Source organism: Peromyscus maniculatus, chromosome 11, assembly GCF_049852395.1.
Source record: "Peromyscus maniculatus bairdii isolate BWxNUB_F1_BW_parent chromosome 11, HU_Pman_BW_mat_3.1, whole genome shotgun sequence".
NCBI lineage: Eukaryota > Metazoa > Chordata > Mammalia > Rodentia > Cricetidae > Peromyscus > Peromyscus maniculatus.
This window is the reverse complement of record NC_134862.1, coordinates 101,382,058-101,398,567: the sequence shown is the minus strand read 5'-3', so window position 1 is coordinate 101,398,567 and position 16,510 is coordinate 101,382,058. Positions and strand designations below refer to the sequence as shown.

Sequence of the window (16,510 nt, the reverse complement as noted above, 5' to 3'; positions counted from 1 at the left end):
TTTAAAAAAAAAATCCCTCCTGGAATAAATTATCATAAGCAAACACTGCAAAAAATATACTCGCATACACAATAATATTGGCTTTGAAAAGAAAGCCCTACCCTCGGAGGATGAGAAGCGCCCATCCAATTACCTGCATGCCAATTATCCCTGGCACTGGCTGCTGGTAATTATCTAATTGCTTGTATGCTGGCATCCTTGAGTTGTGGTATATTTGATCCACTGTCCTAATGATCAATCCCTGAGCACCAAGAGGTGACACCTCTTCTCCACTCACAGGGAAGTGGAGCCCACACAGGTCATTAACCAAAGACACAGATCTGCTCCTAACTCAAGAGGACCAGGTGTGACTTCAACTCTTCAAGCCTGGAAGTAGAGATGGGGGTGGGCAGCAGGGCAGGAAAGGGACCAATGTGAACAGGGTGCTTCCTACAGGGACAGGTTACTTTTATTGTGTTGGGTTTTGAGAAAGGGTCTCACTAAATTGTCCAGGCTGTCTTCAAACTCAGTCTACAGCCCAGTTTGTCCTTGAATTTGCAATCCTCCTGCCTCTACCTTCCAAGTTCTGGAATTCTAAGCATGGGACACCATGCCCAGCTTTGCTGCACCAGTTTACTTTGTTTTAATATGCCCAAAATTGTCAACAGCATCAATCAGAGAACCACTGTGTTGTCTCCTTCTTGTTGTTGTTGCTTTGTTTGAGACAAGCTCTCCCACTATAACCTAGGCTGGGCTGGAACTTGCCATGCACCCCAGGCCAGCCGTGAACTAGCAGCAAACCTCCTGCCTCAGCCTCCTTTCCCAAGTGCTAGAATTACAGATGTGAGTCACTACACCCTAAATGTTAGCTTTTTTACAAATGAAGGAACAGGGGCTTAGGTGTCCAAGAATGCCCAGCTAGTAAGCAGCAACCCTGCATTCAAATAGGAGTTTAGCCCTAGAGCAGCATCAAGACAGGTGGGTTAGCCAGCTCCCTAGCAAGCATATGCACACAGAGAGAGAGAGAGAGAGAGAGAGAGAGAGAGAGAGAGAGAGAGAGAGAGAGAGAGAGAGAGAGAGAGAGAGAGAGACTGAGACTAGACCAGAAGTCTCTGTGTGCACTTCCAGTGCCCCACCCCTAATATGGTGTCTGGTAGGCATCACTGCTTCTGGGTTCATTGGTGTAAGCAAAAGTCTTTGGAGATGCTTAGGAGAAAGCCAGGCTATCCCCTCAAGTCAACAACCCAGAAGAACACTAACGGATGTCACAATGAGAAAGGCTGAGTACCGCTCCCCAGAGCTGGACAGTCACGGGGCCCTACAGCATTATCCAGAGGTGTACGGCAGGTTCAGAATCTGTCAGTATCTGGGTGACCTTGGAAAGGGGATTCTCTTCTGCACAGCCCTCTGGTTTACTCCCTTGAGAACAGGCAGTGACCCGGTAATGCCTCAGGCCACTCTGAGGATTTAAGAGCTGACATAAGTTACCACTGAAGCAGTGTTCTTTCTTGCACGCTCCAGGAGTTGGTGATATCTTACTCTCAGCAGTGTGAAAACTCTGCCTGCAGAGGAAGACTCGGGCCTGCAGGAAGATGCTTGCAGAGCCAGCACCCTAGCCAGGCTTTGGGATGGTGGTTCCAATCTCTTCCCTTCATGACTCTCCTTGGCCATCCATGCAGAAGGAACAAGGATGCTAGACTCTCCTCACTCACTGGCGAAAGACCTACAGTCTCAACATAGCTCTACTGCTACAGTGAGTTCTGCAGAGCAGACACTCTGAGCAGAGGCAGAAGGCATCCTCGGTGAAAAGGCACAAGGTGATAAAGCATGGAATAGTACCAAAGAGACAACAGAGTAAAAATCAACTTAACCTAGCACCTCCTGTGTCCTGGGCTACGTCTGTAAGCACCCAGCAAGTTCATCTTCTCCATGTTCAAGATGGGGAGGTCTTCTTACTTGCTCAGAATTAGAGATGAATTAAGCAGAAGAGGCAGGATCCAAACCAGTCTCATTCATCTTGAACTCAGCAAGAGAAACAGAAGGTCCCATGCTGACCGTCTCTGGGCCTGGCTCCACATTTACCTTATGTGGCTTTGTAGGACAGAATGACATGGCAAGTCCCTTCCTGGGTTGGACTCTAAAATCATGCTGACACCTGGGGAATGCTTATTCGCCTGGGCTTAGGAGTAAAGGTCTAAGGCTTAGAATGTGGAGGCCAGAGGAAGCCAGGAGGCTTCAGGATGTTTCTGGTCTGAGAATCATCTGGTTCTAATTCTTGCGTTTCCAGCCAGCTCATTTCTGTAAAATGTCCTATCTTTGACATGAGGATGGTGAGGACAAGGGAGAGAGGTGGGCTGGTCGTTGAGGCACATTCTGGCTCAGAATTCTTGCTGTGCACTGGAGGAGGGCTATGAGATGAGACAACTCCCCAGACAGATGCTGAGATGGCACAGTGTCCTCAGAACTCTTAGCAAATAATTCACTTGGTTTTTGCCAAGCTAGAAACAGCCACAAGAATAACTTCACTTTTTCAGAAAAAAATACAGCTAGGAGGATAATCATGCATGCTATGCCCTCATTGTTGGTGCCCTATGTAACCGTGAATTAATCCGCAGAAGGACACAATGGGCGATGACAATGGTCGCGCCAAAATGACAAGTCTCTTTTTCCAAGAAAAGAACGGCTCTTTACATAAAGCTGTCACTGAAATTCCTCTGGCTCAATGCCAGACTCAGAGGGGCTTGGGATGGGAAGAAAGTCCACAGGTCACACAGCTTGACTCTTCATCTGATGCTTGCTCCTCCCATGATGCTCCTCAGCAGGGGATTAAGGGCCCTAAATACCCTCAGGTCCACACATTAGAGCCCCACGTTCTCTTCTCTGGGGATTTGACACTTAAAAGGATGTTCCCAGACTATCTACAGCTTTGGTTCCTTCTCTTCTCCAGAGAGTCAATCATTCTATATGTATAAAAATAATCTGACCACCGAGGCATCATTGGTTTTTGTTATTTTTTAGGCAGATTTATTTGATCTATAATTATTCTAAAATGATTATTCCTCCAAATAACTCAAACCTCATATTTTTCAACCCATTTCACCAGCAACACTGAAAGCTGATTATAATCAACTGGCTTTCACAGAAGAAGGAATAAACCAAAAAATAGATTTTAGGAGAATCCACTTGGCTAAAAGTATTTCCATCAAGCATCCCATGTTCCCAGCCAGCAGACAAGTGAGGGACACTTCTCCAGCAGTGCCCAGCCTACCCCGGAGGTCAGGTGGGCAGGCTTCAAACCGTGGAGCCAGAAAATTCTCTCTACAACCTTGCACTGCATGATGGGGAACGAGAGGCCCAGAGGCCCATCTCTTTCCCCTTGTCATTAAATGCAGCATGAGTTGCAGGTGCTCTGTACCTAGTTACACACTGAGGACACAGGATGCTCTGGTGCTCACAGGTCTCTGAGCAGGATGCTCAAGGCAATGCCACCTGAGGGACTGGAGCCGGAAGAGCCTACTGTGAATGTAGCCAAAGGCTGGCCCTAACAAAACTTACTCGAGGGTCTCAAGAGCCAAGCTCAGGTTTCTTTCTCTAGACTCTGCTCATATGCTCTCCCCTTATGCCTCTATACTTGACTCACTCCCTGGACATGGCTTCTCTGACTCCCCCTTACCTGCTCCCTCCTTCATTCTGGATACACTTCGGGGGAGTCATGATCACTGAGTCAATTAGCTTAATGGACTGCCATTATCCTGCCCATACAGTGCTTCTGTTAGATTTGGACACCTGAAGGGAGGGAGTCTTTGGTTTTCTTTATCTAGTCCAGTTCATCTGGCACCAAGAGAGACTTAATGAAGCAATGAAGCTTTCAGAGTCTGGACGGTTAGCGGGAATTTGTCACACACAGGCAGGAAGATTTCTAGGCACAGACGCTACGCTTGAAGAAACCACCTGACATTGTCAGAGGGGCAGTTCAGGTCACAGGGGTGGGGGTAGGGAGCAGAAGTTGTGGGCAGAGTTCAGGGATTAAGTCTGTGTCACATGAGCACAAGCAGTTGAGCTGTGCTGAATGTGCAGGCATGAAGGAAGTTATGTGGTAGAGGCAGACATGGGCAGGAAGGCTAGTCCAGCCTCTGGGTTGTCTTGCCTGTGGGAGAGGACTCAATGAGGGGCTTTGTGCCCTGAAGGCTCTTTGAGAGTAGCTGAGAATTCCATAAGGCCCTAAGGATTCTGTGAGGGCTTTGATGACTCCCCCAGTGTCCTGAGAACTTCAGACTGGCCTTGAAGATTCTGCCAGGATCACAAGAAAGGAAACAAAACACAAATTCATATTAGAAAGCTGAGGCAAAAGCAACAGAGCCCGATGACCAACTTGAGGTTGGACATATGAAAGTCCATCACAAACCAGACATGCAACTACAGCCAGGGACCAGGACTGTGAGAGGCAGGTTAGTGCAATGGAGATGATGTCACTATGGGAAACATCTTCTGAAAATCCTTCTGAGTGGTGATCCCTCTTGGTCTGGAGTGACCATGCTGGTGTTTAACCAAAAGTGATGGATGCAGTGCAAGAAAGTCAGTCATGAAGGCAGGTGTGAATCTTGAGAGGCTGAGGCAGGGGGATTGAAAGTTTGAGGGCTGAATGGTAAGATCTTGTTTTAAAAAAGAAGAAAAGAAAAAGTCTATCCTGAGAAACTGTAGAAGGTGAGGAGAATATGGGGAGAGATGGCCAAACTCGGCAACCTGAGGTGAAAGAAGCATCTCTAGGGAAGACAGCTCCTTCTCCTAAAACTCCTCATTTCTGAAGGAGTTGGCTGGATATGAAACTTCCTCCCGACAACCAAATTCCATGGCTTTCTTTGTAGAACTCAAGTTCTTTCCTATCTTTTTCATAAAGTGTCATTGCCAGTCGGCTAGGTAGTGACTTTACTCCACTCTGCAGGTCCCAATCACTGGGGATGCAGCAGACATTAGTCAGGTGGCACCCTGAGGCCTTTCTACTGACGAGAAGCCACACTTTACCCATCTCTTCACAACACTGGAAAGTCCAGGTACTGCTGGTAACTACCCAGCCCACAGATGCACACAGCAAAGCCCCTCTACACCGAGGCTGACCCATCTTCTACCCCAACACGCTTGCTCTGCTCACCACTGTACAACAAAAGCTCTACAGAGCAAGCAATGGGCTGGGCTGGCTCAGAACACCCTTCTCCGTGTCAAGAAAAAGCAAAAGGATTGATCCCCGCCCCAGCAATTATCCAAAGTGCACAGGGGAAAGCACAGAAGGAATCAAAGCCGCTGGCTCACCCTCTTCCTCAGGTTGTAGGTGAGAATCAGGTTCCGGGAGAAGGAGTGGGAGAAGGCTGTGTAGAACTCCAGCACTTTCTGAAGGGCATCCCTCTTGATCACATGCAGGTCACAGTAGGTCAACGCCCTAACATTAGCACAGGACTGTGCAAGAGTGGCTTCCTTCCAGAACACATCTCCAAACACGTCTCCTTTCCCTGAGGAGAGAGAGTTGTCATAAGCACAGGGTCAATCAGGAGGGATCTGCAGTCACTGGCAGCTGCAGGTTGGGCTCAGAGAAGAAAAAAGAAGTCATAATTTGAACCCTAATAATAACATGCAATGCAAGAACCTTTAAGATGGTACATAATTAATACATGGTAATGCTACCTTTTTGTAAGGTTGATGCTGGTCACCCTTGAAAGCTATCACCTATCCCCATTATTATTATTATTACCATACTCCATTTCCCCCATAGCACCACTCAAAACCTGCAATTACTCTGTGGCTTGTTGTGTACCTTTGCACACAAGAGCTGTGTGCCCCATTCCCCTCAGTGCACAAGGCTTTATCTGTTGTGCAGCAATTTCTTCTGAATTAAAATATTCCATCCTGGAGGGAAAGCTGCTATGGACTTGGGAAGTCTTCAACTCACAAGTCTCAGGAAGTCCCTGAAACTTACCAGATTCACAAGGCTTCTCCCTTCTCAGGGTTATATAAGCAGTAAGAACTGTCAAGAAGATGGGGCTCTCCAGCCTGTAAGCTGCCTGAAAATCAAGCAAAGAGCTCCAGAGTGGCTGCTTTCATTAGTTGTCATCCATGTTGGGATGGGCTTTGGTGGTACATCTGCCTTTGAGCTATAAATGTTTATGTAAGTACTCTTCACTCATACTCTTGTGATACCTATAACAAATTCATTTAACACATTGGACTTTGGAGGTATCATTAGTTTGATCTGCCTTCAGTTCTTTCTCTGAGGTAAATACACATTTATTCATGTCTCCCCAGAAACTGTCACATGGCATAGTAGGAGCTTGATTGGTACGGATAGGCAAAGAGGAATGAGGGCAGAAGTGAGCCATGGGTCTATGTCTGTGTGTCTACTTAGATGCATAGATATTCTACAGATGGGGTGTGTGATTGTGTGTGGGCTTTCTCGGGAGCTGAAGAAGGGAGGTTGAATCTAGTTGAGACTATCTACCTAGAAGCAATCAAGTGTAGGGTTCAATTCTCCCCGTACTTGTCCCTGTCCTAAAGGTTAATTTATATCATGCATCCTACCTCTCCCATACACCTCCTGAAATGTGCTCTTCACCCTTGCTAAATGCCCTCCTCCTGGTGATATACAATACAGGCAATTGCAACTCTGGCATCTTCTGCCTCTGGCATCCTACAAGTACATTCAGTGAATCAATACAATACTGTAAAATGAATGTTTATATCCTGAATCCATATGTTGAAACACAACCCCCCCGCCCCCGTGGAACAGCACCAGGAGGGAGCCTTTGGAATACAACTGACATAGGTAAGAGTTTATGATTTACTCTCCTGTCTGACCCCAAGGCACCTTCATAAAAGTGCCCCAGAAAACTCTATTGAGCTATTTCTTACTTTTGAAGATACAATAAGAAGTGAGCAGTCTGCAGCTGAAGAAGATCCCCATAAGAACCTGACCATGCTGGACCTCTGACCTTCCAAAACTGTAAGGAAATTCTATTGCCTACATGCCAACCCTGTCCATGGCATCTTGTCATAGCAACCCCAAATAAGACACATAGCAACCTTCATTACCATGTGCTTCTTTCTCCACATCCTCCAACTCAGAGATATTCTTTCATAACTATGAATGTTTTAGCCCATGTCTATTGCAAAGCTGAATTTATTCCTGGCATAGTCTCCAGCTATGTGGCTTGATTGTTCATCTTGCTTATAACTTTTCAGGGCAGATAATCACAAATATGAATTTCCAGGGAGCCCAAGAGGAACACGAAGGAGAAACAAAGAAAGAAAGAGTTGGCCAAGCTCCCCAGATCCAGGCATCTTTGGTGCTCCACCAGCAACTGTTTCCCTGCCAAAGGCAAAGGAAGCAGTTATAATTGAGATGCATGGGCTGATGGACTTTTCTCTAGTACCAAGAAGATACTCCACAGTCTTCTCTAAGGACCTCTTTTCCAAAAGAAGCAAATTATGCATGGCTTAGGGACGTTACTTCAAGGTTCTCTGTGTGTCTGTTGCTCTAACGTGAAGGTGGGTTTAGAGATTCAGTGTGAATAGGACATTCATGGGGAAACTTCCAGGTAAACATGTGTGATATTTGGATCCCCTTCCAAGGTCTAACTTTCATTGTCTGTGATATGGGTAGCTAAGGCAGGGCTAGGGCCAATAGGTAGACACTTTTCTGTGGGATGCTACCTGGCTTCCCTGGAAACAGGCTCTCTCCATGGTGCTCTCCAGCACTGACCTCTGAGAACTCACCTGTACATACATTCTACAGCCTTCCCACACTGTCCACCATGACTCATGTGCCCTTTATATCGACGTAATCTTGTTCTTCTAGAGAGCATGCCTCCTCTGAAGAAACATGGCAAATGTTTGAAAAACCAATGCCACCCGCCCCTTCTGGAAGTGTGGTGGTTATAGTTGTAACTCACTTGAGTAGGTGAATCAGGGCTAGACTTAGTCATTTAGTCAACACAGTCTGGTAGAAATGACATTCTTGGATTTTGAGGCCAGGTCATAGGAAGCTGACAACCCAGGTCTCTTAGAATATTCATCCCTGGAAGTATCTATCTTGAAATCTGATCAGCTTACTGGAGACTGGGCTACACAAGGGGTCTTGTGAGTGCTCTGGTCCCCTGTCCAGGTCTCATCTGATAGCCACAGCCACCAGTTACATCTATCATCCTCTGGATAGTCCAGCCCAGTCAGGCTTTTGGATGAGTACAGGCTTAGAAACCACCCGTATACAGCCAGCTGAGAAGCCCACCATGAGACAAGAATGAGCATCTTAAACCAGGATGTGTAAGGAGCTGTGACCCAGCAGCAGACACATGAACACACAGATCATGGAGCTCTAGGCTGAAAAATGGCAGAATATCACTCATCACCCCTGCTCTTGCTGGCACCCCTCGTGCTTTTCTGAAAGAAGGTGACAAGAGAGGGTAAAGATGCTCTCGGAAGGGCAGATTTTCCCACCAGTGAGAAACAAGGAGCGTCTTTAGTAGGCTGACTTTCCTGGCCGCACATTTTGAGTACCTGTGAGAAAGGCAGCATTATTACACACTCTGCAGTTCCTACTGGAAGAAACATGGTATAATTAAGCTGTAACTACTGAGTAGAAGCCGATTGGTAATTTTGTCTGTTTCTTATCAAGATTACCTCATTTAAACAAGACCCAATATAGAAGCATTATGCTCCTTTAATGAAATTGGGAGTCATTTTCTAATTATAGAAGAACCCGTAAAGTGAAATAATAGCTCCTTGTGTGCATTTAATAAATGAATTTAGCTGCACAGATTTCATTTATGAACCCTCTCAAGGGGCCCATCTATTGCACAGAACACAGGGACCCTGTGCTGGGGTGGGACACGCAGGAAACAAGTGCCTTGGAGACAGCAGCAGCTCATGCTGGGGAGTTTCCCCCACGGATGGGAGTCTTGGTGTCATCCTAACATGGGACAGATTTCCAACCCAAGTTCAACTATGCCTAACCCTACATCCTGGGAAGGCAGCTGCTTGGGTGTAGATGACCTGGGGGTGAGAGCTAAGCATGTGGTCTGCAGGCCCCTGGGTGCTTCTAGCAAATGGCCAACTGTTTTAAGTAACTCACAAAAGCTGGCAGGAGCAAAGTGGGGTTTTTAAGGCTTCACAGCTGTGGCACAAATGGCTGGGAAGAGACTTCCCAGGTCAGAGACTGAGAGATAGAAGCCAGGAAAGATACTGTACACCTTCTTCCAGCTGTGAGCGTGACATACACTCAACAGAAGGCACCTCAGTGCACTGGGCAATCAAACCACTCAACCAACCAGCTTACCAACCAGAGTGCAGAGTCTGGAACATTAAAGGCTTACTGTGTGAGTCCCTAGGAACTCCCATTCTAAGTGGATGTTCTGAGCTGGGGGGGAGGAGGAGACGGGGAGTGACTGCAGGTACTTTGATTGGAACAAGCCAACAGCACCACGGTAATGAATCACCCTCTGCATGCCCTCAGTTACACTGAGTCTCCCCTCTGGTGGTTGGGGCTGAAGAACACTTGAACACACAGGTGAGGCAGATCCCAGGACTGAAGTACACAGGGACACTGCCCAAGAAGAATGGAGACTTTGCAGGTTCAACGAAGGGCAGAGGCCAAGGGGGCTGGCATAGAAGGAAGCAGAGGGGACTGCAGGGTCAGCTCAAGAGGTGTTTGGACGAGGGCCCTGGAAGCATCAAAGAGCCTTCCCTGGTGTTAACAGGTTGCAGGGAAGGGTTGTGATTTGAACCCTGCAGGTCCAGTTCACTCCAATGGCAAGTCTGTCAGGTCAACAGGCATTTCGGGAAGATGTCTGGCTGTTTCCATGACCCTCAATGACATGTTCTTTTAAAGACTGTTCACAGGATAGCTTATACCAACCAGCACGGCACAGTTGCACAGCTCAAATACATCAGAAAGAACTCAGCCAGCCATTCACGCATGGCTAGAAGGGCTAATGAACCTGTTGGCAGAAAGTCTACGTGACACCTAACTGAGAGGAAATGATAGGCTGGCAGGGGGCTGGGGATCCAGTGCCATGCAGCTGCCACCTGCTCTTGTGTACCTGGCTAACTATGTGAGAAGGGGCGCTACAGCCTTGCTGGTCTTCTGACATTTGGGGTTCCTACCAGAGCAGCTGCACCCATATCTTAGACCACTGGGGATCCTTTATACCAAAGAGAAAACCAGAGCAGTGAGTTCTGTGGACAGGTGTCCCCCTAGGACACCTTCTCACCAGCTTCGGGCTTCCTAGTCTGAAGGCCAAAGCCCCAGCCATGTGAGCCAGTCCCCTTGACCACGCTGGCCAGCTTCCCTGCCCACTCTGACTGGCCAGAGAGCAGGACAACCTAGAAACGATTATGTGCACCAGCACCTGCTCTGTGCTTCCTCCCAGAGGGCCACATCCCAGCGGGCTTACTCTGGAACACTTGTGCACTCCTCCACAAGTACTTAGGGCCTCACCCCCAGCCTGCCTGAGGCTGCAGGAGAGTAAGGAAGCTGAATGCTGACATCTTGTAAATGTTGCTTCTCTTATCTGCAGGAGAGCTACATGCCCTTCTCTTCTTCATTGCACAGATAAATGTTGCTGCAGTCTGTGGCCTCTGTTCCATGTGTCATAGCTTACAGAAGTGAGAACATACAGCAGAGACAGACAGACACCCTGCAAATCCCGCCACTGGCCTTCTGTCTCAGCTCAAAGGCCACGTTCTGCTTCACTGGCTATTGGAGTTTTGAGCGCATTATTGTATTTCTGACCCAATGAAGAAAGTTGGGACTGGACATGCCCAGGTGACCTTGACTCTAGGAACAAGACTGATTCTCTTCCACTCCCCAGAGGGCATCTATTCCTAGAATTTTGCTGTCATTGTATTTTTTTATAGGAGAGCTGCATCATGTTCAAACACCAGCTCTTTCTAGTTGGTACAAAAGCACCCAGTGATGACCTCTGTGTTAGAGATGGGGCACTAACCTGGCTAGTGACACATGCACAAGCACCCAAAAGGTCACTGACAGGCCACATCTGACTACCAGCTACTTTGCCTTTTCCTCTGCTTCTCCCACAGAGCCCTTAGCTTGACTTCCCACAGGTGGGTTTGCCTCTTGCCATCTCTGTACATAGCTCAACCCAACAACTTGGCCTTGTGTTTTGTGAGTCAGAGAAGGCCTGACAGCATCTCATGGGGCTGGATGGAATGGTGAGGTCATTTCTGAGGTCAAGGAGTTTGCAATGTAAGGAAGAGGAAACTCATACATGCATGTCATGGTGAATAATAACATCACTGCAACACAAGTAATACCAAGTTGTCGGGGAGAGTGGGCTAGGCAGGACTACGGAGATCTCAGGAGAAGGTAACAGAGCCGCCTACACAGAAGACAGACAGACATGAGGACATGGTAGCTCTTGAGAACAGAACAGGTGGGAGTGGACAGAGGTTCTGATGTGTTCACCAAGTCAAGTTGCTTGGCTGTCTTGTTCATCCTTTTCTCACTGTTAAACAGCAGCTCCAACAGTCTGTCCCTGCTCTGGCTATTTCCTCCCATGACACAAAGCACACTCTCTCCATCCCTAAGGATGGAGCAGATCCCACCTTGGGTGGAGTGCAGAGGCTGGTCAGCACTATGATGGGTTTAATTCTGGGACTCAATACTGGGACTCTTTCTCGGACATGACTATAAACCACATCCCATAATAGCAGTTACACCTGGAAAGATGGTGATTGAACTTTGTGATGGTTAATATTGATAGTCAGTCTGGAGAGATCTAGGATCACCAAGTAGAGGAATCTCTGTGAGAAGCTTCCAAATGAGATTTTTTGAGAAAGGATACCTCTATGTGACTCTGGCTGACTATAACTGGCTGTGTAGACCAGGTTGTCTTCAAACTCAGCAATCCATTTGTCTCTGCTTCCTAATGCTGGGATTAAAGGTGTATGCTATTATGTCTAGCTCTGGAATTTTTAAAAAGTGTGTGTGTATATGTGTGTGTGTGTGCATGTGATGCATTCATGTGGGCATATACATAGTACAACATGTGTTGGCTTGGCTATAAAATATTGGTGATCTTACAAATGATGGCATCCCTGTCCAGTGAAACTTATTCTGTGGCATTTAATGAGCTGTGTGCCAGACCCTGGCCCCATCCTGGCCCCTGTAACATTTCACTGTCTTGGCCACTCTCTTTGCTCTAGGACCAGTCCCTTCAGGCTCCTGAACAGACTTCATGGGTAGTGGTGCTCCCTAGAGCTCTTCTCTGGACCCAGTGATTTCCTCCTCAACCCTCTCACCTCTGCTGGAGTGGGGACTTCCTGGTTTACGCCTGTTTTCATGCATCCGGACCACACTGCCTCCGGGTTTGCCCTTCAAGCCCTGTTCTCTGCTGAGTCCAGAATCCTCCCCTGGACACTCACTCAGCTCAGATCCACTCATATGAGGAATGAATGGGCTCCTCCGAGGTAAGCCCACCACCCTCCCGGATTGTTCACCCTGGTAAAGTCCCCTCTTACTCCTTATATGGTGAATGAGCAACTTCTGGCCACATCTACCGAGTATCTCTTGGCTCTATCTGCTCTCATTTAAACAGCTATGAGATCAGGTCAGGCTACTCTCACCTCTAGTGTCCTCCTTGCTGGTCCTCTGACTCTGACCTTGCCTCTCTAACTCATTTCCCCAGCAGCTGCCTAGTGACTTTCCGAAGCTCAAGTGCAATTGTGCCCTCCTCTATCTAACGCCGGCACTGGCTCCCCATTCCTACTCCATTCAAACTCATCTTTCTAGGGCAGAAGGCCCAAGAACTACATCCCAGGCAAACTGAACTGCTTTTCACTAATAGATGTGGCTCCTAACCCATGCCAGGGTCGTCCCTGCTGCAGATGACGATGCTCCTACTTCCCTTCCCACTCTAATTTCCTAGCCCAGCCCCAGCCAAAGGAATCAGATGGCACTCAGCTCTCACGCCACCTTTGCCAGGAAGCCCTCCTTTACTCTCTGTGGCTGGGCAGGCTCAGATGCCTGCTGTATGAATTCTCACAGCATCTTGATCTTAGCACTCTTACAGCTCTTAGGCTTATAAGGCACACTGACCTGTCAGCCTCATGAGAGACTGGTCCTTTGGTTCACTGTTGTGTCTCCAGCCCCTAACACCACAACCAGCATGTTCATGGAAGGAACAATTCCTGTGAAGGGAGGTGAGAGGCACAGAGGGGAGTGGGTATGAAGGGGTTTGGCGGTCCTGGCTGGATCACTGGCGGGATATTTGTTCACAATATCCAAGCTTTTGTAATTAATAAGAAGTCTCCATGTCATTATTTGGGGGCTGATAGCCCCAAAGAAAGTCTGACAAGAAAGACCAATGACTTTGGGAAGATGACTAGACACCGTTTAGTGTAGAGCCCACAGGTCAGCAGCTGCCCTGTCAGCCTGCCTTGCTGACCTGCTCAGAAACGCGCCCTCGGCTCAGTGTGATTCAGCTTTCTACTACGCTGAAACTTCACAGGCAAATTTACAAAGATAAAGTAAAAATGATGCATGATAAAAATTACCCGACAAGTGGGGATAGTGAACAGGGGTGGAGGAGAATAATAGCAGAGTGTAAAGAACAAGACGTCACGCTATGACAGAGCACTCTTTAAAAGCACAGAGCCCTCAGGCAGTGATGCCCTGTGAAGGAGGCTGGCACACAGGACGGAGTGTAGTTGGAGCAGTGTCTTAGAAGCACCATGATGACTCCCCTTCTGCTCATCACAGCTGCACTAAGATAAAGTTACTTAGTCAAGGGGCTCTCCACAAGTGAGCAGACCCCAGACCTCCCCCAGGAGCAGGCAGAAGTGACCAGGATCCCTGGTAAAGTGAGAACTGAAAATTCACTTTATTTTTTCCCTACCTGGTTATTTATAAAAGAATGGAAGTGCACTGTAGGAATTATTCAAATATATTTGAAATGTAAAATGATGGTCACCATCAACAACACCTTTGTTAAGATCTTGGTTTGTCTTCCATCTTTCTTTTATGCATGCACATATTTTTATGTAGCTAAGGTTACCACATATGTAGTAATGTAGTATATTTTTCCTTATTTAAAATATCTGAAACATTTTAAATGCCAGTAGAGTGTCTCTGTAGATCATAATAATTGCCCTAACTGACTTTAACTTCTGACTGAACCAAGTCCTTTGCCCAAACAATGAAGTTATAGGAATTTCATTCAGAAAGAACAATTATAGTAGATCTAACTTCTCATGTCTTCAGGGATTACAACCTAAGTTTAAAAATTACCTAACTGGAAGTAAAGAATCAAGCAATCTATCTCTACCCTCTCTCAATCACATGATGTGGGCCCTACCCGATAGAAATGCTTTGTGTTTTGAAGTTCAGAGTGGTTCACTGGCTCCTCACTGGGAGTGTAGATTTGATGTAACTGCTCCAGTTGATGGAGCAGCTAAGTAAACACTGATGCTTGGGTAGCATCTAGAGACCCTGGAGCACAGCTCCCACCATGTGCTAAGCACAGGCAAAGATGCAATAGTGTGGCAGAAGCACTAATCCCACAGTCCACCTGGTCCCTGTGCAGGGATGCCTCACAGGGAGAGAAGAGCAGTATGGGAGCCTGATTCTCCTCACCCTGGCTCCCAGCCATCCTGGGAAGCATCTCTAGAAAGTATTTAGCTTTGCCATCCCTAAAATAGTGAGGGTTTATCCTGTTGAGGCTACAGAGTGGATGTAAACCTCTGCTGGATAAGCCACTCCATCGTCACTGTCTGGCCAAGGGCAGTTAGAGGGATCTTAGCACATGCAGAGATGAGCCATTTTCTCCTGGTTGGACAGTAAAAAGCAAAAGAGTGCTGCCAAGACATCATTTTTAAAAATAAAAAAATCATGTTTAAAATTTACATCCTAACACTGTCTGGGAAATTTCAAATGACACTGACTTTCTCATGATTGACTTGAAATTTTTCAAAACTATCATCTTGAAAATATCCTGTGCTTATTAATTATTTGTGTGTTTGGCATATGAGTACATATATACATGTGTGTATGCATGGCTGTAGAGACCAGAGGTCGTGTCTAATGTGTTCCTCTATTGCTTTCCACCTCACTTTTTGAGACAGCAACCCTGGGGCACACTGACTGGCAAGCCAACTGAACGCTGAGCCTCCCCACCCTCCTAGCCTTGCCTCCTCAGCTCTAGGACAGAGGCACATGGACAGCCCTCTGCTTACATGGGTGCTGGGATAGGAACTCAGCCTTTTGTGCTTACACAAGTTCGTTTAAAGATAGCTTGGAACCCAAACAAATGTAAAAAGAAAATGAAAATCTCCTCCTAACCCACAAACATCTACCCCATCTTTCAGGAGGCTCATGGAGTCTCGATTTGGTGTGCTTCTCTCCCATAACTGGGACCACAGTATATTAAAGTAATATTCGACTTATCTTAAGAATTTCCAATATCATAAAATTCCTTATAAGCATTCTGAATAGCTACACCCCATTTCTTTAAAAATGTTCTCAAACGCTTGGTCATTTAGGAAAAGACGCGTAAGTTCTGCGATGGCTTTCCTTTCTCCTTCCTAGTTGACATTTCTTCTGTTAACTCTAAAATCTCTAACTTGAGATCTGACTTTCTTTCCTGGTTCTGACCCACCTTCTTGTTCTGGTTCCAGGCCCACCTTTCCAAGCAATGCTGGCTGCACCTTGGTGTCAGGTCCTTGGGCCTCTGGATGGACATAACAGATGCTTAGCGTGTTCTCTTTCAAGGCCTCTTCTTCCTCACTTCACATCTCATCGTTCATACTTCTCTCACCCACTTCCCTGATATCAGAATCCCCCTGGGCGCTGTGGTTGTCCCATTACATTCCAGTATTAACACTTACAACCTGAGAGACTCTCTGTCCTAGCTCGTCTTCTATGAAACACTGATTAACAAAAGCTTGAGGAGGAAGGGGTTGATCTTGCTTATGTGTCCCTGTGATCACAGTCCAGCATGAAGGGAAGTCAGGACAGGAATTCAAGGCATGAGACTGAAAGCAGAGACCATGGAGCAACAACACTGCTTAATGGCTTGTTCCTGTAGCTTGCTCAGCTTGCTTACACATCCGGACCAGGGATGGCATTACCCACAGTGGGCTGGGCCCTCCCACATTAATTACTAATCAAGCAAACAAACCATAGACTTACTTAGAGGCTTAGAGTTCGATTGAGGCTCCTCTTCCCAGGTAACTCTAGCTATGTCAAGGTGACAGAAAGCTACCCAGAACACTCCTCTTCCTGATGGCTCACCTACCTGCACCTCCCCACTAAGTCTGGCAAATTTAGCAAATAAAAATGTGTATGTCATTAAAACTGAATTCTAATGAATTAATAATCTTCCTGAAATTGCCTCTTATGCAATCTTTGGGAAAATCTCATGCTAATAATTATTGTTTCTATGAAATTCAAAATGTTCCTGGAGGACCTTCTCCATTCTTGCTGAGTATACCATAACACTCCTTGTCTCTGTCATCAGCCACAGTGACCTAA

The 16,510-nt window shown here is 46.8% G+C and overlaps 1 protein-coding gene across 3 annotated transcripts in view; it reads right to left on the bottom strand.

Moving 5' to 3' along the window:
- Positions 1-16,510, bottom strand: part of Kcnh1 (potassium voltage-gated channel subfamily H member 1) — a 309,023-nt gene that overhangs the window by 68,074 nt on the left and 224,439 nt on the right. For all 3 annotated transcript variants that reach the window (XR_013043517.1, XM_006988144.4, XM_006988145.4), the window contains exon 10: positions 5,287-5,483. Coding sequence is in view for 2 of the 3 variants with exons in the window: in XM_006988144.4 (XP_006988206.1) it covers positions 5,287-5,483 (197 nt within the window). In the remaining variant the exon portion in view is untranslated. The remainder of the gene's footprint in view (positions 1-5,286; positions 5,484-16,510) is intronic.